Source organism: Eutrigla gurnardus, assembly GCF_963514095.1.
Source record: "Eutrigla gurnardus genome assembly, chromosome: 1".
Classification (NCBI taxonomy): domain Eukaryota; kingdom Metazoa; phylum Chordata; class Actinopteri; order Perciformes; family Triglidae; genus Eutrigla; species Eutrigla gurnardus.
The window spans coordinates 28,264,562-28,292,468 of NC_139915.1; the positions used below are offsets into that span (position 1 = coordinate 28,264,562).

General features: G+C 41.1%; 1 protein-coding gene across 3 annotated transcripts; it reads left to right on the forward strand.

Moving 5' to 3' along the window:
* Positions 1–1,096: 1,096 nt before the first annotated feature.
* gramd2aa (GRAM domain containing 2Aa) lies at positions 1,097–27,907 on the forward strand. 3 transcript variants are annotated; one of them, XM_084017508.1, is made up of 12 exons: positions 1,097–1,390; positions 10,207–10,311; positions 15,859–15,916; positions 17,333–17,663; positions 18,649–18,752; positions 19,304–19,402; positions 22,142–22,213; positions 22,340–22,396; positions 23,467–23,644; positions 25,998–26,091; positions 27,052–27,156; positions 27,391–27,907. In XM_084017508.1, the coding sequence occupies exons 1-12, from the start codon at positions 1,251–1,253 to the stop codon at positions 27,392–27,394; spliced, it is 1,347 nt and encodes a 448-aa protein (XP_083873634.1). In that variant the 5' UTR covers positions 1,097–1,250; the 3' UTR covers positions 27,395–27,907. The 3 variants fall into 3 exon arrangements, with proteins under 3 accessions (XP_083873634.1, XP_083873636.1, XP_083873635.1); XM_084017510.1 differs by having other exon boundaries at positions 1,098–1,390; positions 17,591–17,663; XM_084017509.1 differs by lacking the exon at positions 1,097–1,390 and adding an exon at positions 4,570–4,797.

The window sequence follows — 27,907 nt, forward strand, 5'->3', positions numbered from 1 at the left end:
TTTGTTTCACAGTTCCAGAAAAGCACAAAGTGACACTAATCATTACTGAACCACAATGCATTTAGACTCTAAATTTTCAGGTATTAGTTTTTCTGCAGTCTACTCTGTGTTTTAGATCCAGTTCCAGACTAACCTTCTATTTCTGTTCACGTCTGAAAAGCAACTTTGCATAATTAACACAGCTGTTAATATTCCAGCTTGTTGTGGGACAGCAACCTGATCCTGTTTAATTCTGCACTCGTTTTTGATGCCAAGCTTCCCGTTTCTTTGAGCGACGACTGGAGCTTTTCTTCTCTCCTTATTTCAGTGTTGCTCAGAGGGCTCTTTGTCTCTTTCTGCCCTTTCAGTTGTCAGTCTGAACCGTTGTGCAGCGTTTTGTTCCCCGTGCACAAGACAAACCCTTCATACGAGATGACATGTATTTTGTAAAGAGGACCGACTAGTCAGAAATACAGTGTCGTCCTCTCAGCCATCTGATTGTAACAAACAGCAGCAGGTGATCCCAAACCTTTGAACGGCTTTCTCAGGTGTGTTTGTGTATTTTTTTATTACTATAACCATAGTTAACACGAAATATTTACATCTTTGATCCCTTGCCAAACTTCTGAAGGGCGGCATGTAATTTTAAATGTAATATCTTTGAGTTTTGCACTGTTGATATGAAAAATTAAGCAATTCTTAAGCTCTGGAAAACCATGGATTCCCAAATGTATGACAATTTGTGAAAAAAAATAGACCCATTGCACCAACCAATCGTTAGTTGCACCAACGCTGGCAGTCACGGTCCGCTCTCCTCCCTGCATCGCCGTTATAACCCCATCCGCATCTGCTGTGGCATCCACTCGTATCCGTCGGTGGAGGATATTTTTAACCGCCCCTGATGCTCGTGAACGCGGACTGCGCTCCGTGCATTAGCATAATGCAACAACAGCGACAGGGAGCGATTACACTGGGGATGATTTTGTTGAGTGTAAATGTGAAATCTGATTATCCTCGATGCTCTCAGCTCGGCTGAGGGAGGAGGAGGAGGGCCGGAGAGGGAGAGAGGGAGGGAGGGAGGGGGAGAGAGAGAGAGAGGTTGGCTGGAAGAGGGAAGGAGGGGTTAAGATAGCAATGTGCTGAGCCAATGGCTTTTGCACAGAGCAGCTGGCTGGCATCAGGACAGGACAGGCCGCTCAGAGAAGGATACCTTGAGGACAACTCTTCTCCGCTCGCTGTAGGACGCTGAGGGTGACTCCCAGGAGGTGTTCATGGGATGCACTATCTACGCAGCCAGCCCTAAGGCCCTGCCTGCCGACGAGGCCCCAGGCCAGGACAGATACTACCAGCTCCCCAACTACCGCCAGCCTCATGGTAACTGCAGCCAGAGGATAGCAGCCGGCAGAAGCAGGTCAGTCAACACCACACAGGAAGTGCACCGGCGGGGCTTTGGCGTGCTTGTCTGCACTTACACTGACGGAGAGGGGAATCCAGGTGAAAGCTGTGTGTGTGTGTCTGTGTGTGTGTCTGTGTGTGTGTGTGTGTGTGTCTGTGTGTGTGTGTGTGTGTGTGTGGCCCTCGCTTCATCCCCACCAATCACAGAAGAGATGTAGAGAAGGAGAGGGATGTTTGAACCGGGGCGACCTGATGGGGAAAGTAAGTTAAACTTCAGGAAGATTTTAAACATGCAGTGAGTGTATCTAGAAAAAACAAGGCTTAAAATCAAATGTAAAAATAGAAATTAATTTTAAAATATATCTAAATACAAATAGTAATATTTTACTCTGAAGCCAGATAAATAAATGTAATGGGTTGTTAAATCTACTGTTGTTTTTGCAGCAGTTAGGACGTCCTGTGAGATTTTCTGAGGTTTTTCCTTCTGGTTATCAGATTAGTACGTGCACTGGGACGGCAAAATGAATGAAAAGGAACTAAATGGAGGGATTAAATCATTGCAAAGGTGGGTTGTTTTGGGGAAGCATGCCAGCCAGCTGCATCTGTGGCTGTTAGATCTTCTACGTCAGCAGTTTGGGATAATTTAATCAGCGTTTTCCAGACTTTTTTTCTGTTACTTGTTATAAAAAATGTTGCAGTTGAGAGTCACTCGTGACTGGAACTCTGTTTAAAACCCACAAAGAACTATGACCTTATTTGATGCCACCTGGCAACCTCTCATTCAATATTTGGAGAAGCTAGCAAACAGTTTAATGTTATTCACAAATTTGTGTTACCGACATAACGTAGGATCCTTGGGGGTTTTTGTTTTAATTTATTGTTCTTTCCTTCCCTTCTTCTTCGTTAACTCCGGTTACGGTGGCGTTCGGTCCGGAAGTGTCTGGCTCGATGATCGGCCGTGGGCGGTGCTCACCCCAAGATCCGCCGCTAATCTAATCCCCTACGCTTCCTTTCTCCGATGTTGATCATTTGTCATAAGAACTCCGGTAATTAACATGACGAGATATCAAATTAAGAGAAAAATTTGGGGAAATTCAAGGGAGCCGCAGCGTGTAAACATGCACCACTCTAACTTAACCGTTTCACTGGGATTTCAAGATATCTATTTGACAGCGATGATATTTACACGTTAAAGGTGCTCTCAACGCAGTAACGGCTGAGCCAGAGGCTAGCAGCTAACGGTGCTAACTGTTTAAATACAACAGCAACCGTGTTTACCTGAGGGGGAACCGGAGGGTGGGCCAGCAGCGCTTTCTGCCGGGGCGGCATTATCGGCTGTATGAGCGCCGTGCAAAGCGTTGGCTAGCTTTCAGCGGCTACGTCAACAAAGCACAGAGAGGCTCCGATTACAACACACAGAGGGAGCATGACTTCATTCCCTGCTCAGGTATATTACCTCACTATATCTTTATCTTCTAAATAGTTGCTGCTGCTGTTTTAATGCTCTGAATATCTTTAATTTAAAAAACTTTTAGAAATGTGTATTTAAACTTTGCTTAAGCATATTTTATAGCTCTGTACTGAGTACACTACCCTGCAGTATATAAGGTAACTGAAATCAGCCCCACCTTCACACATTAATGCACCATTAATGATAATCCAATAACATGCTACATTATTCTGAAGCGGGCCATTCTGCATGATGAGTACTTTTGGTACTTGAAATATATCGACATGCATATACTCAGGGGTGGAATGTAAGTACATTTACTTAAGTACTGCACTGAAACACGTTTATATCTTCTACTTGCTGCATTTAAGAGGGAAATGTACTTTGTTATTTTAGATACATATACGATGCTTATATTCTAGGATGCAGCACATATATTAAGTATATAACATTTTCTTCACATTGACAAACTACAACCCTGAAATTGTCTTACATTAACTCAAGTGATAAGAAACAGACTTTAATATAACACTTTAAAAAGAGCCATTCTGCATAACGAGTAGTAGCTGCACTTTTACTTTTAATAGTTACATGCATGACTTGTATATGGAAGCCCATTAATGCCACTGTCAGAAAAAAAAGAAACTTTCTCAAAACATTGACTTAGTATGTCAAGATATTGACTTAGTATGTCAAATTATTTTTTTAAATATTGACTTAACCTCCTAAGACCTGAGCTCTTTTTTGGTATGCATTGTTAATTTCTCTTTGCTATTTGGGATTGTTGGGACCTTAAGTATATAAGTTTAAAAACTAAGCATCATCTTTTGACATGATGTAGTTTTTGTAAGTGTCCATGAATGTGGACATCGGGACCTGATAAGCAAAATTAAGTATTATGGTATAGACAACCCAAAACCTGATGTCCACGCATGTGGACGCCGGGTCTTAAGAGGTTGATGTGTCATAAGGTAGATAAGATAGATAGATAGATAGATAGATAGATAGATAGATAGATAGATAGATAGATAGATAGATAGATAGATATACTTTATTGATCGCAAGCTGGGAAATGTAAGTGTAGCAGCAGCATTACACACACAGTAACAACACAGTAAGTAAAGATAAAGAACACAATTAGTAAAGAAACAACATAAAAAGAGCAATATAAAATTTATAAATAGCAGTAGAATTATAGTGCAAAAGTGAAAAAATCAGGTGCAGTAAACGGAACCATAATAAAGCGCTTATTATTATGAACAGAGTTTTAGCTGTTATTGTACAGTGCATGGCATGTGGCAGGAAAGATTTCCTGTATCTGTCCCTTTCAACAGCGTGTGTTGAGATATTATTATTATTATTATTATTATTATTATTATTATTATTATTATATAATATTGAGAAACTTTCTCAAATTATTGACTTTATATCTTAAAATAATGAGCTAGTGTAGCATGTCATTATTTATTATGAGAAACTTTCTATTTTGACTCAATAGTAGACAGTGGCAGAAATGGACTTCCATAATTTTACTTGTGATTTACTTTTTTATTTTTAGGCTATGATATTTCTACTTTTACTGAGCTAAATAACACAACAAGTCCTAATGGGAATATGTAGCTTCGTGACATTTTCATTTAAAAAAAACAACTACAGAAGGCTTTGCCGTCATTTGGCGTCCGTGGAGAGAAAATAGCGTCCGTTAATCCGCTGTCAGCGTGTAAACAGCCTCGCTGTAGGTAAGCTCAACCCACCTCACACAGGACACACTTCCAAGGAGGTCACGGCTCCGGCAACCAGACGCTCCCCCGGACATTTCCCCGGGCTTCGTGTCCAAATAAGTTGGGTGTTTTTGTTCGTGGATAAAGAAGATACAATGATTTGACCGAGAAATGAAGCACAGACCGGACGGGTTTCGTGCGGCTACGAGGTGACAAACACGGCGGAACAAAAAGTAGAGGTGAAGCTACAAGGTAGGAGCCGTTAAACGATGTTAAGCTAGCGAGCGGAAGTGGGGCTTCCAGTAAATGTTTAAAAAGATAAAAGCACCGGCGACCAGGTAGCAATAGGACAACAGCACAGCGCGGTAATATCATTTTATTCAGAGTGTAGTGATGCCTTGTGATACATTGTTTTTATTTTAATAAGTCTCGGGTTCATACTCAAAAGTCATAAAAGCAGCGAGTGCAGCAGAATAATTTGTCGTTATTCATTTTACAAGTAAGTGTGCCGTTTTTTTTTTACTACTTATCGGTTAATAATGATGTGAGGAATCATTCAAAGCGAATTAATAATCTATTGCCCCTTATGTAGACTATGTATATTCTAAAAGATAATATTTTTGGCCTTTATTTTGAAAAATCGTTTCTGTTTCCTCATTTTATAATATGTAGAGATATTTAAATCAGCCATTCCGAGTTGAAAATGTGATGTCAGGTATTGCTTTTTGCTTTTGTAAAACCGTATAATAGACCCATACTTACATCAGTCTGTAATGTTACTTAAACTATAAGTGTTATATATATACCAGCTACTTCTCTAAATGGGACAACATGTAAACACTTTTCACCCTTTGTTTTCTTTTTACAAAACTATTCCTCAGTGAGATCTATTTTGGATTTCACACTTAAATGTATTTATTGCACTCCATAGTCATGAGTAAGAAGAACATTTGGAGCCTTGTGTTGTCTCACACACACACACACACACACACACACACACACACACACACACACTTCTGTCATCACAGGCTGTTTTGAGGTGCTTGCACAATGGGGAGGTTATTTCAGGAGGTCTCAAGCAGTGCAGCCGCAGAGTCCAAAGGCTGCAGCTTCTGTTGCAGCTTCACAGCCGTCTGTGTCTGTATATTACCAGAGGACCAATTAAGTTAATGTACAACAAAACGGGGGGTGATGTCCAGTGAAAACAGGAACTATAGGGGTGAAAATATAGTCGGAATGATGCCAAATGATGCTGCCAAGCTCTGGCGAAAAGTTTGAAAAAATGGCATCGTCATCTTTCACATTTATTTTTAAGTGAGGAAAAACCTGCAATTTGGACTGCTCCTTCGACCGCAGACAACTTTAATTTACTCTCGGCCTACCAAGACAAACTCACTCAGCTTTTCAGACAAATGAAACCTTTGCGACTACACACCCACTGGAAACAAAGTAGACCACATGGCTTAAAAAGCTGTGTCTTGCTGAGGAGTCCCCTAATGATAGTGACAGAATCATTAAAGTGTTCATAAAAACAATAAGGAACAATAGCACCATCCATAAAACAATCATTAAAATCAAGACGAGACATCAAACAGTAAAAACAAGAATTTAAATAAAAAATCAATAAGAGATGTGGGTATAGGAGGATGACAGGAAGGCGGGACTATAATCGAGATAGGCTTATCTCCTCTAGTAGGTCACCTTAAAGCTCGTAGACTTCACAATCCTGTACATTAAAAAATAGTTCTTTATTAATTCATGTTTTTTTAACTCACTCATGTGCCACAGTACTTGGCAAATGCTGGGAAAAGCCATTGGCTGACATCAACGATGTGACAAAGGGCTGCGGGGTAATGAACAAGCGGAGGCGGAGAGAGCGCAGTGATTCTTAAGCTGCCATCCGAGTGGCTAGCAAGCTTAATAAGATTACAGTTTATTGGATTGGAGGACGTCTTGTGACGGGACAAAATGTTTGTCTCCTGAGACGAGAGGCTGATGTCCTCTGTTGTTTCACCACCCCGATGTCCGCTCGGTCGGCCATCAGCGGTTTATCAGTCTGGATCTGGAAGTCCCACAGGACCTTATAGCATTCTCTCAGGTGTCCTCTATTTCAGCCTCGGGACTTCCATCCCATAATACCCAGCACAGGAGTTCCTGAATGCTATGCCAGCCACTTGGTCATGGCGCTCCATATACACCATACCTGCCTGCATCATACACCCTGCTGTTATGTGCTGGACAGGAAACATAGGAAATGTGCACGACTGAAGCACAATCCAGTGATATGAGCTCGGAAGGTGGGCCATGCTTTATTACTGATGTTGACGACCTGTGTAAAACATTTGGACAAGTGGACCCGGGCCCAGCTAGTGCACACAGTGTTCTAATCAAAACAAACTAGAATTGGGGGTCTGGTGTACTCGGATCAGTTTCCCTGGTATGAGAGCCTCCCTGAGGATTGGGGGGTCAACAGGGGCCCATCAGCTAATTTTTAGCCTGAATCTGCCAATTAGGTTGTTTTTCCGTTTATACTGGAGCTCATCAGACTGCTTCTTTATGCATTCTGGCAGCAGCAGCATGCCATTAAACATAATGCACAAGCATTTCACTACTTATTTACCTTAGAAACCCGGTCAGGCGGGGACGTTCTGTCAGCGCCTTTCTCTCCCGGCCAACATAAACAGTGAAACTTAAAAATAACAGTGAGACTATATGGACAAAGAGGAAATCACACACTGTGGTGTAAAAACATTATTGTTTCTTTTTGATCATTTGTTTAATTCCACTTCCCATAAACCTGCACAGACTAACCGTAGACTGAAAACTTTGGTGGCTGGAAGTCTTTCCCCCTCAGAGAGAGGATTTTTCTCCGCGGTCTGTTTGTGTCAATAACTGCAGTGTGGCCAGGGTCGATGTGTGTTTCATGGGGTTTTTAGACTGTAAGCAAACATTTTGTGAATAAGGTCACAAAGGAGCCATACAAAGTCTGTTTCCTGTGCCGTCGCAGCATGGTGTCAGAAAATTCCCAGCTGTCAGGTAAAAGGTCATAAAGTCATATGGTCCTTTTTTTTTTCTTACTAAAAATAAGGTGACTGTTTCACGTGTCTGCATGCTGTTTTTCTTCACAAATATCCATTAGCTTCCTGGAAGGAAGGAAATTAACCTGAAACAGTTATATAAACATGTAAGAATCCATCTAAATGTTTCTGTGGAAATTGGTAGAGAAATCTTTTGTTAAATATCCTCCTTGCCCTCAGCTTCCGATCCTATAATCTGATTTAAAATAATCTATGAACATCGCTTATAAGTGAACTGAAACAGCAACACAAGGCTCCATTTGGGCCCCCAGGCTTACATCTGGGATCAGATACACCTCCAGAATCCCTGAACCTCAGGCTTAATGTGAACAGACCCCCACAAACCATTTTCCTTATCTATGACAGCAGGCCCTCCACCTCCCTTTCAAACCTCTGTGATCACAGATGACCAGTCAGATATAAAAGCTCTACGAAGCCTTCTTGTTTGAACAGGTCAGGGACTGACGTGAAGCTTCTGGCCAATTAGATATAATACACTGGAAAGTGCATGCATTTCCATCAGCACCTGTAATTACACCAGGACAGGTGGTAACGACTTCCCCTCTCCCGGAGGAGAACATGGAACAGGCCAGATGGGTGTTAATGTGCAGATGAGACCAAGAATCGTAATATATTGATTAAAGGTTTACAGTATTTTATGACACAACTGGACTTCATTTCAAGGGTAATATAGCTTTCATCCTTTTAGTTATATTTTAGAATACCAAATATGGGTATGGTCAGGTTTACTGGGGTTTTCGGGGGGGGCTACATGGGGGATTGTGGACAGTTTTAGATCATTTGAAAAAGGAAATTAGGATTTAATTTAATTAAATTTGAAATAGCTAGTTAAACAACTATCTATAGTGGAAATAGACAGTTTAAAATACTCGTAAATGTACGCAATTTTAAGTAATTAGTTATTTGCTAACAGTTTTACAAGTTTATCAGTTATTTCAGGCTTGTTTGGTAGTTGTGGAGTAGTTATCTAAACATAATGGATAAAGTTAGTTAGCTAGCTAGCTAGCTAGAATTAATTTATTTTGAATTAATTAGTGAGCTAAAAGCAATAGATTAACAAGTAAGGTAGTTAGCTAACAGTAAGGTATAACAGTTGAACTAGCTAGCTGAAAGCAATAATTAACAATTAAAATGGTTAAATAAAAGTAATGGATAAACAGTAGTTAGCTAACAGTAAGGTATAACAGTTGAACTAGCTAGCTGAAAGCAATAATTAACAATTAAAATGGTTAAATAAATGTAATGGATAAACATTAGTTAGCTAACAGTAGGGTATAACAGTTGAACTAGCTAGCTGAAAGCAATTATTAACAATTAAAATGGTTAAATAAAAGTAATGGATAAACAGTAGTTAGCTAACAGTAAGGTATAACAGTTGAACTAGCTAGCTGAAAGCAATAATTAACAATTAAAATGGTTAAATAAAAGTAATGGATAAACAGTAGTTAGCTAACAGTAAGGTATAACAGTTGAACTAGCTAGCTGAAAGCAATAATTATCAATCATAACAGTTAAATAAAAGTAATGGATAAACAGTAGTTAGCTAACAGTAAGGTATAACAGTTGAACTAGCTAGCTGAAAGCAATAATTAACCATTAAAATGGTTAAATAAATGTAATGGATAAACAGTAGTGGTAATGTATAACAGTTTAACTAGCTAGCTAAAGGGTATAAAGTACGTTTAAACAGGCAAACTTAATGAACAGTTACGTAAACATTGACAATTAAATTGTATGAAAGCTGTACCAAAATAAAAGTGGGATCCATTTTAAACATAATGGGTGGTCCGATAGGATTGTTGGAGTCCATCAGACAACAACGGTGATCTGTTCCAGTGATCTACATTTCCATTGCTTTGGTCTCTATGTCGTTGTTTTCATTCAAGCCATTCGCTGCCATACATTTCCAAGTATGCAAAGCAACAAGCCCTTAAAATGTCCTGAGCCACAAAGCAAACATGAAGCCGTGGTTTGATTCCCTTTAGAGGGTTAGTTGAATTGTTCCATAGTGTTTTCATGTCTGTGTGAGTATATTATTTGCTTTGTTCTACTTATTGTCAATGACCCACGGGAAGAAACGCACATCTCTGTGTGAAAACATCTCACTGTAACACAATACATCTTCACATCCTCTCCTTCTTCACTCTGCTTAATAGTTCTTCTCATGAGGCGTTTGCTGCTGAAGAGTTTCAAAGTGTATTTGTAAAATAAAAATGTTAGAGTCAGCTCGCAGCACCACATCAGGTGAGCCATCTGCACAACCTCCGAGGAGCTTTATTTCTTTGTAGACATCTGCGAGAGCAGACACCGACCCAGTTTACACAATCCCAGGAACACTGCTTTGTTTTGCTGAGTGGATTAATAATGTAGTGTGAACCAGCAGATTCAGAGATTGAAAGTTGCATCACAGCTGTGTTGATTTTGTTTGGCCCATAAACTTTTTTTGGGGGGGGTAAGAGCTGTCTTTGAAGCCAAACTTTTTTTTTTTAGTAAGGGCACGTACATGACGGCCCGGCGGAGAGTTGCCTGCTGTTAACGTGGAGTTGTGTGTTTGTGTATTCAGGGCCAGGAGCATGACTGAGCAGCAGGAGCAGAGTGAAGAAACAGGCCTGCTCTCAACACAGGACCTGGACCACTCCAAGGACGAGGACACGCACGGCCACTTCAGGCAAGTCTCACACACAACCACACAAACCGCCATCTGTATCCTGTGAATGGTCATGGGTTACAGCCACAGGAGATTTATTTTCACAGCGGTTATTTTGTGCTTGTATTTCAGCTGTATTTGATGTCCAACAATAGTCAAACCTGCACATACATGCACACAAAGAGAAACACAGATTTACAAAGGACACCCCCTCCCAACCCCACCCCACCCTCCATCCTAAAGGCCTGGAGAGAAGATATATACGTTTAGAAAAAGTGTTTTAATCCATTTGAACATATTTTTTGTGTGCCAGTATTCACGTGTGTGTCTGCAGACAGAATGTGTGTGAGTTATATAAGACGGATTCGAGGCAGGAGCAGTGTAATCCCAGGGAATCTGTCCTGGGATGAGCGCTGGAGCATGGCGTGTGTCGGTAGATTCGGGGAACGGGAGGGACTTTATTCACTTGTCAGTCTTGAACTGGCAGCAGTCAGTCTGATCTCAGCTCACCTCAACACTCCTCTGGTGCGGAGTGCAATATTTCAGGCTGTAAATACTTATTTTAGGCTGCATTAATTGATCACACTAAAGCTGGTAAATATACACGGGTTTAATAGGTTAATTCAGGTAGGGTAAAGGTAAATTCACATGAATATACATTTTTAATCTTTTGATTTTCAGCTCTGATTTGGTCTCCACCAACTAGCGTTTAGCATTTGGCTCTTTCACGGTCTGATGCTCCACTACGTTGACGAGCTTGTCGCTTGTAGATGTGCAGGCAGCTTACAGTGGGTTTATCAGAGCGATTTTATTAGAAACAGCTTCCTGTGGATGCTAAAGAGTCTCAAACATCTAAATGAAATGAGCTGTAAAACCAAAACTATGACGTGCTGCATTACACAGACTCATTCGAGTCACTGGTCATATTCAGAAATCTCAGATAATGCAGGTTTAGAGACTAAACATTAACATATTGTGGGTATTGTTGTATTTTCTATTAATTCAGCTATTTGTGAAGCATTGCTATTTATTACCCAGCTTAAATATGCATTACTAATCTAAATCTTAAAATTAAAAGCACACAAAGTGTGAAAATGTGGCCTTTTCTTGCTCCATCTCTGAAACCAAATCAACAACCATCTTTTATTTCTTTCATAGAAAAGCTTTAAAATGTTTGTTTAGTTCCCTTTAAAACCGCCCATGCAACAGAATCAAAACTGCTCTAGAATTCCCCAGAATTTCCTCAGTGACCATGTTTGGGTTGCACTTCCTGTTTACGTATCACCAACGAGAGAATGATCAATGAGATATGGATCAATGACTTATGGAAGTCATTACTGGAACTTAAGTAAACTGTTTGCTTATATTTGAATATAAAACACTAAGAATCGATAAGATGGAAAGATAAATATTTGGTGCTTTCCTTGGAAGTGAAGGTACCGATGCTCACTGTGTGTATGTGTGTGTGTGTGTGTGTCTGTGTGTGTGTGTGTGTGTGTGTGTGTGTGTGTGTGTGTGTGTGTGTATACAATATGAACTGATGTATGGGTGATAAAAGAATGACTTAATTTGACACATCTGTATCTGTTTCTTCGTTTATTTTTAAAGAAAAGTTGTGTTTCAAACAAGAACTCTTGAATCCTTTTTAAAGATATACTGTTCTCATCATTCCTACCTTTTCTGGGAGTGAGACTCACTTCTCTCGGTGCCACTTTCTTCTCCTCCAGCTAAATTATTGACTGGGAGTCCACTCCTACACCGGCCACCGATGGGAGGTGTTCGCTTTCTAATTTAGAATTCAATTTGGGATTCTTTGAGCTTGTAATTAGTTTCACTACTCAGCCTCACTGCCAAGGGCACTGAGATACACCGGCAAAGGAGCATGCGCACGCACACACACACACACACACGCACACACACGCACACACACGCACACACACACACACACACACACGCACACATGCACACTTGCAGCAACATTTTTGCTTTACTCGCCAATATATAATCTGATATGCATATTTAGTTTAAGTTCCAAGCCACCGCTACTGAAAATGGTGGAGATAATTTTTTTTTATTATTACACTTTATTATGTCTTGTATCTTTATTATTATATCTTATATCTTTTGCAAAATCCTGCTTCGGTGATTCTCATGTTATGTGATGGATCCTCCCTGAGAATTAATTTCAAACCCTCTAAATCATATACCAAATGCACCATAAGTGACATTTTGGGGAAGCTTTTTTATCTTTGACAACTATCCCCTTATGACCTTGTTTATACCGTTTTTAAAGAAAAAGAAAAGGCTTTACCTTGACACACAGAGTCCACAGCTCTCCTACATAACGCTGCAATGGGAATATTCCCTGTAGCAGTTTTTCTTTTACCCTCACCTAGCATCTAGATGTACCAGAAAGTATTGATTAAGCCTCGGGATCATTTGTAAAAAGCTAGAGACAGATGGAGAGCTAGAGCGAGGACTGGAGAGCGGGTTAGTCCCCACAGAGCTGCCTGTGTTTTTAATAATCACTCTCTTCTCTCCACCTGGGAGCTCAGAGCCACTGTGGAGCCTATTTATAGGCGGCAACCAGCAGACGCGACAAGCAGAACACATGCACTATTGTTCACGACATGGTCACAAGATAATGGGATGTCGAGGGTGGCTTTAATGTTGATAAACAATTATTTTGCACATCCAGGAAAAGCTGCACAAAATGATTAAATATTATGAAGAGGGTAGCTTTTGACTATGACCTGCTGAAATTTAGTTTGGCTATGATCGCTAATTAAAAATGCAGTTTTATAAATTCAACTACATTGAAGTTGGTTCGGAATGCTGACTTTAAAGGTGAAAACACTATTTTTATTTCTTTAATGTACAGTATATGGACATTTTGTAGGTAAATAACCCGCAATATGGTTTTCTAGTAGATATACAAAAGGAATTAAATGTGAAACACTTAAAGTAACATAAATAACATTGTTATACTGTTTTGAAGACAGTATGTGATGTAAAGTGAGTGTTGCGTCACTTTCAGTGTCTGTAAAGTGTCAGCAGATCGAGCTGCAGAGCAGACAGCGCTGTCACAGCTGTCCAGCTCTGCTGTAAACAGCCTCGTCCTGGTCTTACACAAGCACACACACACACACACACACACACACACACACACACACACACACACACACACACACACGCACACACTGCATGCACATAGCATCTGTCGCCCCCCTCTGCTATTTGAACCTTTAACCCTACTTGAGTCTTTTTCCAGCCTGACTTGTGGATCTCTCTTTTGCTTTCTGATTCTCTGAATTAAGTAGAAAATGATAGTAGAAAAAGAAAAGAGACATAAAAATGAACAACTTATGACTCCTCGTCCTAAAACCTCTGGCTAAAGCAGATGAGAAATTGAGCCTGCATGACAACAGATTCATCAGCACTGAACTCCAACAGCTGATGAAGACATAGTTAAAATCCACTGCATGTTGTAGTCTGTATTTTATTTGTATTTTTGCATCGTTCTGTCCTTGATATATAGCTCTTAGTAAAATACTTCATGTTGCTTTACATTCTCAGATTTAAGTGTAGAATACATTGACCTTTTTGCTGTGCACTGAAACAGAAATCAGTATGTCCCTGACATAATTATAATTATTCCACCCCGTTCACCTCTCCCATGTCCACCTTTGAGAGGAGTCGCGACTTGGAAACAGGCAGCAGAGTCAAGAGATGCTTGTGTGGGGACAGAGGTCACGCTATCTTCTTACCTAGAGGACAGTCTCTCATCTGAGCAAAGGGGGGACAAGGACGAGCCTGTTGCTACACAGGCAACAGTGAGGGGAATTTTAACATAATGACACCTTGCTGTGCTAAACAATAAAGGACGGTGTTCAAGGAGAATGCAAATGTGGTGCTGCTACAGAATGATGCTATCAAGTCTTTACTGAATTACCACTGAATAATAGTGGAGACAGGTTTAGAAGTGTTTTATCATGAAACCTCATTGTGGAGGAACAAGTGAGGATGAAATATTAGAGTTTTTTTTGTTTAAACAGAACTGTGCTAACAGCTATTGACAGCTAGTTAGTTCTAGCTAGTTTACCTAGCAACACTTAGCTTAGCGTAGCTCCCCCTAGTTACCGTTTCTACATTAACAGTGGTTGAATTGCCATTAAAATTCTTGAATTCAGGCGAAGGTATAGAAAACACCTTTTCTATCCTTCAATGATGATTTTGCCGGTTGAAATGATACTGGACAGATTTTGCTAGCTAGCTACAGTTTACTAGCTACTTAGCTAGCTAGCTACAGTTTACAAAGTCTGCCAATTATCATTTCAATTAGCTGGCGAGCTAGCAAGCTAGCTAAGCTAACATGGGTCATGGGTTGGTTGAAAACAGCTAATTACTACTGCATAGTATGTAAATTGATAATGATAATATTATGTTTTATGTATCTATGTTAATATGAAAGGTAACTATAAGATACATGCAGTACAGAGTGCAATATTACCTCAAATGTGTGTACTTCAGTTCACCTGTGATTATAATTATGATAAGGGAAGATGTGCACTGACAAAGCCTCAGCTGCTTTGAGTTTGAGGACTAACCATTATGTTTGGCGAATGCAGCAGTCTTTCTGTATCATTCCCATTGGACTCTGGAGGGTTGGAGATATTAAGGCTCACTTTCCTCCCTTCATTTGATTCCTTTCTGCGTTGCATCGTGTGGAAACAGCTTCCCCAGAGTGAGATAATCCATCACAGTAAACATGACGCTGAAATTTGGTTTTGCCAGCGCTTCTGTTTTATCAGCATCTCCTCCAGCAGGAGTGTTTTCATATCAGCACTGCGTCGTCCTCTGCTTGCTGTCAATCACGAGCACTCACAGATACAGCGAGAAGGAAGTCTCCGTCAGAAAATAATCCCTCAAAAACATCTGGCCTTTTAGAATTAATTGCTGGAAATATGTCTTCCTCTTTAAAGCGTCTTAACTGGGGCAGAGGTTCATTTTGATGACATTTTCCTTAAAGGGCTGATTTATACTGTATTTTATCGGCCGGGATGTTCCGTCTGCATTTGTGAAAGATAAGTGGTATCATGCTGCGACATCTGCTGCACTCTTCTGACTACTCCTGAGTCCTGAGGCAAGCTTAATGCAGTGTGTGTGTTTGTATTCTGACTAGAAAAAGAACAAAATGGATAATCTCCTGGCATGGTCACGATTCATGTTTCGAAAAGCAACAATACTTATCTTTGATTATGCATTTTTCATGCTGTCTTTAGGCCAGATGAAGGCATTAATCCTGCTTCATATATATATAATGTGTGTGTGTGTGTGTGTGTGTGTGTGTGTGTGTGTGCGTGTGTGTGTGTGTGTGTGTGTGTGTGTGTGTGTGTGTGTGTGTGTGTGTGTGTGTGTGTGTGTGTGTGTGTGTGTGTGTGTGTGTGTGTGTCCATTGAAGACTTGTAAATATATGGTATATTTTGCATACAATAGAGTTGTCATTATTGAGAGAGGTAAAAACGCGTATGAAGATAAGTCATGTCAATTCTAAGTGTATTTTTCCAGGTTTCAACTGATCGAAGACTTGTCCTATGAAGATGTGAAGAAATGTTACCGGGGCTCGGTGAGTCTGGTCTCTCTTTTGATCCTTGTCTTTATACTGTGTCCAACCAGTTCTATTAATATTTTACCTTACCTTTAATCTATAATACAAGTGGCACCCTCTGTTAAAACTTGTGATTGTTTATTTATTTGTATTCCTTGACTCAAAGGCTTTTCTCTCACTTTTACTCTGCATTGTTGACATGTATTTGTCAGATGGGCATCAGGACAATTAGATTCAAAAGCTGACAAAAGGCTTCGACTAATATGACAAAATCGAATTGCAATCTTATTTATTTGTTGTTTCCGAATCAGAAAAAACATCCTGTCATTATGAATTTATTAGCAATGAGTCAAACCTAATTATTATTAGAAGATTGTGGAATTGACATACGATACCGAATGGAGAACACATGATCATAGGTTTATTGCCATATCATCCTAAATTACTATCATGTGGATTTGCTGCAATCCTGGCCAGAGTCCTGCAGACATTTCTCAGAATTTCCGCCTTGATATGAGTCACATAGAGTAACAGCATCATCAGTGAATGGAAATAATACGACCACCTCCACAAACTCATCATCGAAATACCATCCGACCCGTGAATTCAGTGGGTAAATGATTATACATCAACAGTTTACATAAACTCTGGGCTTTCCTCCAGTGGTGGAGGAGCTCTCTGCATTACTGTATCCTACTGTAAGTGCCATATTCCCGAGGACAGTAGCTGCTCTAGCGTGTGCTATTAATAGAAAGACAAAAACAGGAGCAGCAGACAACTGACACAAAGTGAGCTGATAGGAGGGAAAAAGATAGACGAGATACGGGACGGGGCAGAAAAAATAGGGTCAGATAGTCCGGTGGTGGAGGTGTCTCGAGCTGGAGGGGAGTTTGAGCTGTGAGGAAGGCGAGCCGGGGAATGAATGAGACCTCTTGTGTGTTCAGACGGGAGGGAAATGTATAATATTCTCTTTTACCGGCACTGCAGACAAACTGAGAGAGAGAAGGAAGGCGAAGGAAAGGGCTTCAACTAAGTGAGGGGTAGCTGTCTGTGTGTGTGCATTAGTGTGTGTGTGTGTTGTTGTTTTTTTCCCAGCTCAGAACGATGAAGGGCAGAGTGTGTGTATGTGTGTGAGGGAGGCAGAAGGAGAGGGAGGGTGTCAGCTGGGTGCTGCAGAGCGGAGAGTCACTGGAGGTGTTTTTGAGACGGAGAAAGGGAACCTTGTAGTTTTCAGAGCAACTGAGGCGTTGAGGCTGCTGTAACTCTGTCGTAGCGTACCTGTGTGTGTGTGTGTGTGTGTGTGTGTGTGTGTGTGTGTGTGTGTGTGTGTGTAGTGCACACATTAGAGCGTGTGCTTGTAGGTGCATGTAGACTAGAGGTAGACAGTCGTCCGTCTCGGGGGCCCCGGCGCTGACTGGCGACAGGGGGCTTCAGTGTGTGTCTTGCAGCGGCTTGCTCCAGGCCTTGGATGTACGCGAGTGTGTGTGTGTGTACGGCGCCAACGTGCTGAGCCTGGTGCAGAGCTCGCGTCCTTTGAGGGAGAGAGTGGTGTCTGCGGCGAGCGGAGCCAGGGTGGCCGGTGGTGGTGGTGGCGGCGGAGTGGCTGGCGGCGGCGGCGGCAGCAGCGGGGCTGTGCAGGCAGGCCGGTCCGCCAAGGAGCTGCTCATGACTCTGCCCTGTCCCTCTGCACAGACTGTCAGCAAGTACAACTCGCAGTACCACAAACTGTTCCAGTGCGTGCCCAAGGATGAGATCCTCATGAAAGGTACTGTCCTCTTCACCACCGAGTTGTAGTGTGATTTGTACTGCAACATCTGTTTTATTAACTGTTTAATATTCTTGTGTGTGTCAGCTTCACTGTAATTTGCTTGTTATGCATTTGTACTTATATTTTACTCTATTTAGCTCTTCTTGCAAGCTGCTAATGTACAGTAACAACACGAGATTTGATCAAATAACAGATATTGGCTAGACATTATTAGTCAATAAATTTGACAATTAACAGAAATTAATCACCACCACTTTTGATAACTGATTGAAGGCATTTATGGGGAAAATTAATCAAATCAATCAAAAATTCCCACGTTGTCACGTTTCAGTGATTTTTAAAACGTTTTTTTTTTATCTGTGTCGTATATTCAATACATCTTTGGGTCTGCACCAAATTTTTAGATCTCCCTTTGGCTCTGGACACTGTTAAGGATCCATTTTGTTGATATGATGGAATTTAGTGTGATGGTCTAAACTCTGTTAAATTGAACTTTTACAACCAGACTACAGTCAAATTGAGGTGAAAACCTGCAAGGTTCGCATGAAAAAGTTATCAGCAGCTTTAATGTGCTGCTGGTGCTGCATCTTCAACATCTGCATCTGTGCTTGCATCCAAAAAGCCCTAAAGAACAAACACTAATACAAATTGCACTGTATTGTCTATTTATTTTCTGATATGTATTGAATTGTTTTAGTGGCTGTTTCTTGGTGTCCAGCTTCTGTTCTGCCACCTTTTTAATCTTAGGAAGACAGCTTCTCTTGTATGAACTCTTCTGTTTGCACTGTTCAACCTGGTTTACCATCAACTTTGAGGCTTTTTTGCAACCTATCAAATATTAATCAACAATACGAAACTTTCTGATTATTATCTGAATGCCGTTGAGCCAGGAGGAGGGTTGGGAAGTAATGTTTTGATTTTTCTTTTCCAGTTTAAACTTGTTGAAAGAGTAAGGGTTTTTATTTGTCTCTTCTGTTGTCAGTGTACTCCTGCGCTCTTCTCAGAGATATTCTTCTACAAGGCCGGCTCTACATTTCCAGAAACTGGCTGTGTTTCTATGCCAACCTCTTCGGCAAGGACATCAAGGTAGGACAGACTGACAGACAGACAGACAGCTTAATAAACTCCAACATGAACCCCGGTGTCTCCCGGTCACAATCTGACGAGCTGATTGGACAACTTGACAAATTATTGAACTGAAAGTCATTCAGGATTAATTCTCCCACATAGAACAATGTGTCCCTCTCTGCGCCGGGGAAACTATGAACCGAGAGCAGGGAGACGTGGTGAACCTTCAACCTTTTATCCAGCTATGTGATTTTCCCCTCTGATGTTGTGCACTGTTCCTTTTTCCTTCATTTCCTCGAAACCGAACCTCTACTGACATCTGAGTGACAATAAGCTACTTATTCCGACTGCATTCCTCACATTCTGACTGAAATGAGACACGTTTCATGTCCAAGGTTTTCTCCAGGGGGGCTTTTTCTTCAGTGTATTTCACTGTGTGCCTTCCCAAATATCACTGCCGCTTTTTTTCTTCTTTCTTTTATCTCACCTATAATTTTCTCATCATCTTGCTTTTATGTTTGCCACCTCGAGTCTGAGCGTCTCCTCATAAAATTTCCCATCTTCTTCAGGTGGCTATCCCGGTCGTCTCTGTGAGGCTGGTGAAGAAGCACAAAACGGCGGGTCTCGTGCCCAACGGCTTGGCCATCACCACGGACACCGGCCAGAAGGTGAACACCTCCATCACAGTCACCGTGAACTAAACACTCAGCTGTATTTTCCAGGAGAAGGTGTGATGAGGGAAAACAACAGCGTGCTATAGATAGAAGCGGAGCGGAGTCCCGGCCCGGTGGAGCAAGAGACTGGAGGGGTTTTCCACCGCAAACATTTAGAGGTGTTTTCAAAGACATGATGTACTTTTCATCTTCTGTTCAGGCCCCAACAAACCACAAATACCGCTAGCCAGCAAGCTAGCTTTAGCGTATGGTGACAACAAACTCTTTGTAATGTTAGCCCGGTAGGTTGTTGTGCAATGGGCCCTCCACAAGAGAGATGAGAGAGCTAGTATAGAAATCTGAATGCAAGTTTACTGAATGGTTGAAATTAGTATATTGAGTGCACAAATATGTGATTTGAAGTGTACCATTTTGCATTCTGGGCATTGCATTTCTAATTTCAGGAGTTTACATGCTGAGGTTTAGCAGGTTATTATTTTTTTCTTCCATATTTCCATATTTTAGGGCGCTGACGTTAATTACATACAGGTCGTTTTCCATTGTATCTGTTTGGTGGCTTTAATGATGTATTTAATGTGGCTTGTGTTAGAAATATTAGAAGGAGAAGAATTAAAGGTGGATTCAGTGATTCTGGAGAAAGCTCGAGGTTCAGCACACGTATGAGACACATCTAACGTCCCTATTTCCTCCTCTGACATTTTCTTTATCCATCCGTGGCCTTTGCCCTGTCCTGTTGCTGATCGGCTAGAATACTGTTGCATGCTCCATCCAAGGCCCTTTTTTTGTTTCTCACGTCCAGAGCCAGGGCTGTGTATGAACACCAGGTTTATTTTCAGCGAACACAGAACGGTCAGCTGGCAGACCGAGAGGAGATATTTGCTGAATTTGACGAAGCATGCATTGGATTAGAATCGCTCTCATTAACACCGTTTTAACAAATTAGCACCTGAACTGAGCTGAATTTAAGGAAAAACATTTGTTTTGGATTTCTGTTGCTATCAAACTAAAAATGTTGTAGTTGTGAGGTCAGACGGGGTTTTGTTGTGGTTATATTTCTATACTAGTCAGGAAAGTTTGAGATAAATAATCATAAAAGATTGGTTGATTGATAGATTACAGAATGTTCTGCATATTCTTAGTGGGAACACACACACACACACACAGACACACACACACAGACACACACACAGAGAAGAGGCGGCTCCTTAGCATTATGGCATTGGTCACAAAGTTCAGAAGTAAGCACGTGTTCATATACTCCACTGCACATTCACTATTCACCAGAGTACATGTGTAGTGCACTTAATCCAGCACACATTATTTATTGATAACACAGATCATTAATTATTAATGAAGAGTGACTGGGCTGAATGTTTTTGCCAGATGCAAAATCACAGTGTTGTTTGGTGTGCATTAGATAAATCCTTCAGATATGGTGTCTCTCTTCACCTTCACATGGTCACATGCTTCCCCTCTCTCTATTTAAAGGAACGCGTTAATTCAGCGAGCCGAAGCACAAACCAGCGTACAGATAGTTAGTAAATAGTACATCAAATCGCTCTGACTTTGGCCTATTGCTGAAAATTAGTGAATAGATCCCCTTGAAGTTAAATATTACACAACTATTATATATTTGTACCCAAACAGCAGAGCGCCTGATCTCCCTGGCAAACACGGCAGCTCAGATTAGCATATAGATATACAGCGAATGGATAGTATATCTCACACAATGCAAGGGCAAATATCCTTTACCATATATGTCCGTGTGATTGTGATTGTGTAATATGTATTACATAACCAGGCACACATACATGGCTCTGTACTGTACGACTAGATGACTGAGGTTGCGTCTTCTGTTTATGAGGTAAAAAGTTCACAAGACGCGTCTGTAACAACAAAGCTCGGGCTTCGTTTGTAATCCGTCAGCTCGTTCACTAACAAGGGAGATCCAACAAGACAAGAACACCTGATGGAGTGCACACAGCATAGACTATCTAACACAGTGTTGCAGATGCTTATGAATAAAAGTACTTTTTGGAGAGCAGCGGTATTTTTCCAGGTCAGAGGGATATTTTCATAAGCTGTCACTGACCTGTCAGTCATAGTTTTTCAGAATAAACTGGAACAAAAAATGTGATTAGAAAAAAAAAATCCTCTTTGTGCCACAAAGGTTGATGGGAGCGTCATTAGTTTTCCATGTGAATGAATCCCAGAAGTGTTGTTCTCCCTGAATTATTTATCTTTCCCAGGAACGTTCATTTATTATGATTTGCTTTGTATGGCTGCGAACGCCTCCCTGCACTGTATACTAACAACACGGGCAGACTGTTATAATAATTAGTTATAATAAAGTTAGATTATATGCAGCAGATGTGCAAGCCTTATGATATTTGCAAAGGCAAGCTGAGACATGAATTAGAAAGGCTCCATCTATTTCTTTATTCAGTTTCCCCCACAGGGCTCGTCAAAGTTTAATATCATCTCTCCAACCTCATTTTAGTGATAAATGAAAAATCTGACTATATAGCGTATCCACGCTGCTCAGCAGAGCTTTTTTCCAACTGCATGAATATACATTTGAGACAATCAATCTGTTTAAATGAGCTCAAATTCGCTATAAACATTTTTATGCGTATGAATAAATTCACAATATAGTGCCAAGGGACTGTTTTCATTTTTATGCATTCTGAATCTACAGGATTTTGACACGACTTCCTTTTTTTTTTTCCTCAGTATGTATTCGTGTCTCTGCTATCAAGAGACAGCGTGTACGACGTCCTACGCAGGATTTGCACCCACCTTCAGGTCAGAGGACACACACACACACACACACACACACACACACACACACACACGTATACCATCAATCCAGTCTGTGTGCTGTGTGGCGTGTGTGTCGGCTAAACAGGTGATTTATTTCTCTCCTTCCAGGTCAACGGCAAGAGTCTGAGCTTGAAGCAGTTCATGGAGGAGCCGACCTTATCGCTGGTCAGTGGCAACACGTCCTTCACAAAACCATCAGAATATTAGGAAAGATTTAAGTGGGTGAAGCGTCTGTTAATCCGCAGGCATTAGAGTGACTTAATGTCTCCTGGTTGTGTTTCATGTCGGTCTAAAGGCCTCTCGCTTACAGCTCCTCCTGACCTGAACGCTGACTTTCCGCCTCACACAGACAGCATCGATACATCATTCTGTTGCTGAAGTCACCTTGTGTGTGTGTGTGTGTGTGTGTGTGTGTGTGTGTGTGTGTGTGTGTGTGTGTGTGTGTGTGTGTGTGTGTGTGTGTGTGTGTGTGTGTGTGTGTGTGTGTGTGTGTGTGTGTGTTTGCACTATAGGCTACTATGTGACAGCACAGCTTTTGTATTAAGTGGTAATTAAGTTATGTTAACGCGCTCGTCATTGATTACATCTTGATTAAATGTATCCGATGAAAATAGGGTGTTAGTTCATGGTGCCAGTTTATTCCACGGAAGGTTTCTTTGAGCTACTGCAGTTTGTAAACATGCAAAAAAAATCTATTTTTTACCCGTTATTAGATCATTTACTCGGCATTAACCAGAACGACTTTTGGGCTGGCAGGTTGTGAAAAAGCCCTTTGATTTGTTGTTGGTTTGACCAGCTCAAAACTAATTTATTAGCAACTTATTAACATGCATAGCTGCAGAAATTCATGACCGTGTAGAACTGCTTTACTACCACATAGGAAGGATAAACAGCAGTCAAACTGAGCCAGATAGTAGTTCTCATGCGTGTCTTGATCTGCTCTATAGCACTGTGTTGGTGGTGTTGACATTGAGATGTCACAATGTCACGATATGATTAAATTCTAGAAAGAAAAATGAAAATATATTCTTGCTTCCACATTTCCTGCTTCTAAGTCATTCACATAAAGAGATGTGTGATGTAAGAATCACTTTGGTGTTGAACTGCTCATAATCAGCCAGTTCAGGGGTTTAAGTGATTCCTTTTACAGTGTAGATGAATGAGCCGCTTCTGTACTGACAGACTGGTTTTGTTTATCTTTCCAATACGTTGTTCTCCTTTAATCGCTGCCCCAGGAGGAGTTCCCGGTTCCAGACGAGTTCCCGGTGGTGGACGAGTTCCCGTCAGTGTTAAAGTGGAGGAGGAAACCCTCGGTGGTGTCCGTGTCGTCCTCCCTCCCCGACCTCCTGGGGAACTCAACCAGCAGCCTGAGTGCCGCGGACGCGCCCTTCAAATCAGAGCAGCCGCCGGAAGGTGATTAAGACGATCTTATGAGTGTCTGTTGTGAGAAATATCAGCACCGGTGACTACTGTCTATGTCTGGTGAGGTAAATCTGTCTTCACGTCAAAAGCAGTTAAAATTCACGAGCAGTTTCGAAGCACAATTAGTGCTGTTTGTGACAAAAATCCTTTACTCGTCCTAAATCCTGCACCTCGTATAAGAAAACCTCACTGTGGAATATTTTAAAGTTGAATCATTTATCTGTTGATACGGATTCAGTTTTCAACATATTAATGTCTGCAGGAATCAATAGCCAATTTGAAGAAAAATCAGCCTCATTTTAGTTCTTCTCTGTCAGAATGTAAGTACGTTTATTTAAGGTGTAAAATCACATACCAAAGGCTCTCAATGCACTTTTTTTATACACAGTTAGCAAAGATAGTAACAGTGTAAAGTACATGCATTTATATTTCTTATTTACAGTAGAGGCTGAAAATAAGCAACAAAACCAGAAGAAGATAGAAACTAGATCCTCCATCTAGACTCCAGTGGATCATAAAAACACCCTTCATTCAAACTCAAAAACAATGTGTGCAAGCGATCAGCCAAGCAAACAAAAGGAAACGTTAAAAGTGAGACAACTAGTAGTAACAAGAGTGGTGAGTGAAGAGTCTGCAGGCAGTCACTGTCAGTATAAAACTGCAATAACTGTAACTGGGAACCCTCAATATGATGCAGTCGCTGCAGCAGTGTGGGAGATTATCCGTGGACAGACACAGAGGTGCACTCACTCACTCACTTACCCCATCACTCAATCATCTTAAACTAATGAATAAATAATGACTTGAAAAATCTCAATATTGTTCTCCTGGAGGCGAAGTGTCCCAGAGTAGCGGAGCGTGCTCAGAAAAGGCTCTGCCAGCAGTAAATTGCTTATTAATCTGGAGAATACCGAGAGCCTGCATTATGTAGTAAAAGTGCACCACGGGGGGAGTGAAGAGATCTGTCACCTCCGTAACGACGTGTTGATCCATGAAGACTTTTATGTGTAATGAATAAAAGTTTGATGAAGCAGCGAGTCGGTGAAGCGAAGACAGAATCCGTGTTTCATCTCCGAAACGTCACTTCTTTTAAACGGATAACGGGTCAAATGTTGGTCGTTGTCAAATCATATTTATACCGTGAGAGTTGGATGTTGGTGTGTTTGTATTTGAGTTTCATGTGTGTGTGTGAGAGTAATTGCTTTTGGATGGCAACATCTCTCTTACGCAACGATACATTAAGCTCCAAATGGTGATTAAATCGTGTGTGGGTGGTTTGTATTAAAGAGCTTCGGGCGGATGCAGATTAAGTAGAGATTATCACAAACAATGTCTGCTGTCAAAGTTGTCTGAGGACAGTTTAACGGCTGAATGACTGATAATTTCTCTCCATCGTAACCCAGATTAATGTTCTCTATATGATCAATGTGAGCTTTTCTGTACATTATCATCGTATACATAATGAAAGGCTCTAAATTAGATAACTGTGTTATAGTTGCATTACATCACAAAAAGAAGTATCTCATACTTATCAGCTGGTTATAATTGCAGAGCCGTCCGCTCATGGTTTTGTATGATTCAGACAATAATGCAGAGATCTTCAACAGGGGGTCCGGGACCCCTAGGGGTCTGCAAAGTTACTGCAGGTGGTCCCCGAAATAATTTGATCCCAAACTTTTTTCTCTTATAAAAATTAAAATATGTCTAAAAATATACATTAACATGAATACAAACTATAATAATAAGCAACTCTATAACATCCTATTTGTTAAATGTTGTAAATTGTAATGTAGAAATGCCAGTATAGAATTCAAATATGTTCTATAAATATATGAACCTGCCAACATTTCTTATTTTAATGGTTTATACGGTGTGTAATAGGCAGTCCCTCCGTGTCACTATCAGCCGAGGGCAGACCTCTGCAATAAAATGTGCAATGTTGTGTTTTCAGGTTTTACCATTTCTAACTTTCTTAAAATAGTTTCCCCTCCGTTTTAGCCTTAGCTATGTGTAAAGTAATATATATGATTATAATACCAAGTGACCTGGTTGGCCTGACGTTCTTCCTACTTTTATCTTGATCTTTGGTTCTTTTCCTTTATTTTGAGAGGTTTCTGACAGATCATAGAGTTAATTTACTGAAAGCTGTTACACTGTTACTCAAACAGGTGGGCCGGCCCTATTAAAAGTGAAATGTGTAAGTACAGTCAAGCTGAGTACCGTGGATGGTTTTATGTTATAGTGTGTGTGTGTGTGTGTGTGTGTGTGTGTGTGTGTGTGTGTGTGTGTGTGTGTGTGTGTGTGTGTGTGTGTGTGTGTGTGTGTGTGTGTGTGTGTGTTCCAGAGCGAGCTCTGCAAACAGACAGAGGTCTTTTATCAGAGCCACTGGCGGAGCTGGGCCAGATGGAGTACCAGCTGCTCAAGTTCTTCACCCTGCTGTGAGTATAAAGAGCGACACACACCGACACCAGCAGCACCACCTTCACCTCCTCCCGACAGCTGACTCACAGCTCCACGTCTCGCTGCGAGCGCTGACACGCAGATATAAATAGTCGGGAGAGATTCACTTAGTCAAACTGAACTCGCGGGATCGGACCTCCCCCTGAGATTTAACTTAATTATTGAGATTCATCGCGTTGGGTCAAATAGTTTGTCCTGGTGGGCATCATGATCTCCTCCTCCTCCACCACCTCCTCCTCCTCCTCCTGCCCTCTGACGTAGCAGGGTGTCACGGTGATCAGAGAGGCTGTCCTTCACCCTGACGGCGTGAAGCCGCTCTGCTTTAGAGTCCTGGAGAGAGCCATCAATCCCCATGTGCTCCTGAAGGGTTGTCATATTACTGAGGGTGACCTCTGACCCCTGCAGTGGAGGGCAAATATTCTCAGTGGTATATCACAGATTATAAACCTCATGAATTACAAGAACAACTATATACACTTGTGCTTAAAGAAGAATACTCCAGGCATGTAATAAAGCCACATGTGCACGCATTTATGGATAAAAAATCATATGCATTATTTATTCTCAGTGTTATGTCAACATGGTGTAGTGATACAGTGTTCGATAGTCTCCATTAAACTGTATTATCATGAAATGGTCATTTAAAATGAATAAAGAAATAATGAACTGACTGGAGATCAGCGACCGACTCATTCGACACTTTGACACGCTGGAAAAGCTTCAGCAGTGATATAAAGTGCAACATAATGGGATTTGCTCCTGTAAAACAGATTTAAACTGTTGTGAAATGTTGACGTTAAGTGGAACGTCGCCACCCAGTGTTCACCACAAGACATTACAGCTCAGATGATCCCAGTGTCGAATGCCACATAACCATAAACCTGTTTTGTTTTCTGATGTAACGAACGTGTGACGTGTGGCGTGTCCTCTTCCTTCAGCATCATCCTCCTCATCCTCTCATCCTGCTACCTGGCCTTTCGTGTGTGCAGTCTGGAGCAGCAGCTGTCCTTCCTCAGCAACCCGAATCTGCCCCTGAGAGAGAGGTATGACTGCATCAGCTACGTCACCTGTGCTTTATCATACCTTTTTATTGGAAGAAGAAAAACAGAGATAATAGCATTAAAGGTCCATGAAAGCTGAGATTTAGTCACAGGAGACAAAGTAAACCAAATGTGTGAGACAAGAAGAGTTTATTATGGTGTTATTTTATGATAGTTATTTGATGCAATATAATAATAATAACAATACTGATGCATAATTTTTTTTTTCTGGTCCAGGTAACCGCTGCTTTCCACTGTGACCCGTCGGACTGGCAGCTGTTTTCTCCTCTCATGCTTTGAGCTGCCCTCACAGACATCAGATCCAGGACCAGCTTTAGAGCCCGGAAAAGATCAACCCCTGCAACCGACACCAACCCGAGTCCAGGAATCAGACCCCCCATTTCCCATTTTAACGATCACTTCCAGACTATGCAAACAAACTGTCTATTTATTTGTGAATCGAAGTAGGTTTTTACTGTAGATCATGATCGTCTACCCCCCCTCCCCTCCCCCCCTCCATCACACAGACATTTCATCTTCAACCACACGATCCTGCAGAGTAAACCTCCCATACACTAAAATAGTGAGCGGTTGACTGAGTGGTGATGGAGACTTAGAGGTGAGAATGGAAAGGTAAGAGTTAATTAAACGCATTAATTACTTGAAAAAGACGAATCGAAAATATATTTCAGGAGTGTTGTTTTTATCTCCAACATATTCTGAAGTTGACCTAACCAAAAAAAAAAAAAAACAA

Bases quoted from the DNA above. Each gene is read 5' to 3' on its own strand.
- gramd2aa (XM_084017508.1), top strand. From the start codon at position 1,251: ATGGGATGCACTATCTACGCAGCCAGCCCTAAGGCCCTGCCTGCCGAC. The intron at 10,312-15,858 runs GCAAGTCTCACA...GTATTTTTCCAG, and splicing joins GACACGCACGGCCACTTCAG to GTTTCAACTGATCGAAGACT. The intron at 15,917-17,332 runs GTGAGTCTGGTC...AGGGGGCTTCAG, and splicing joins AGAAATGTTACCGGGGCTCG to TGTGTGTCTTGCAGCGGCTT.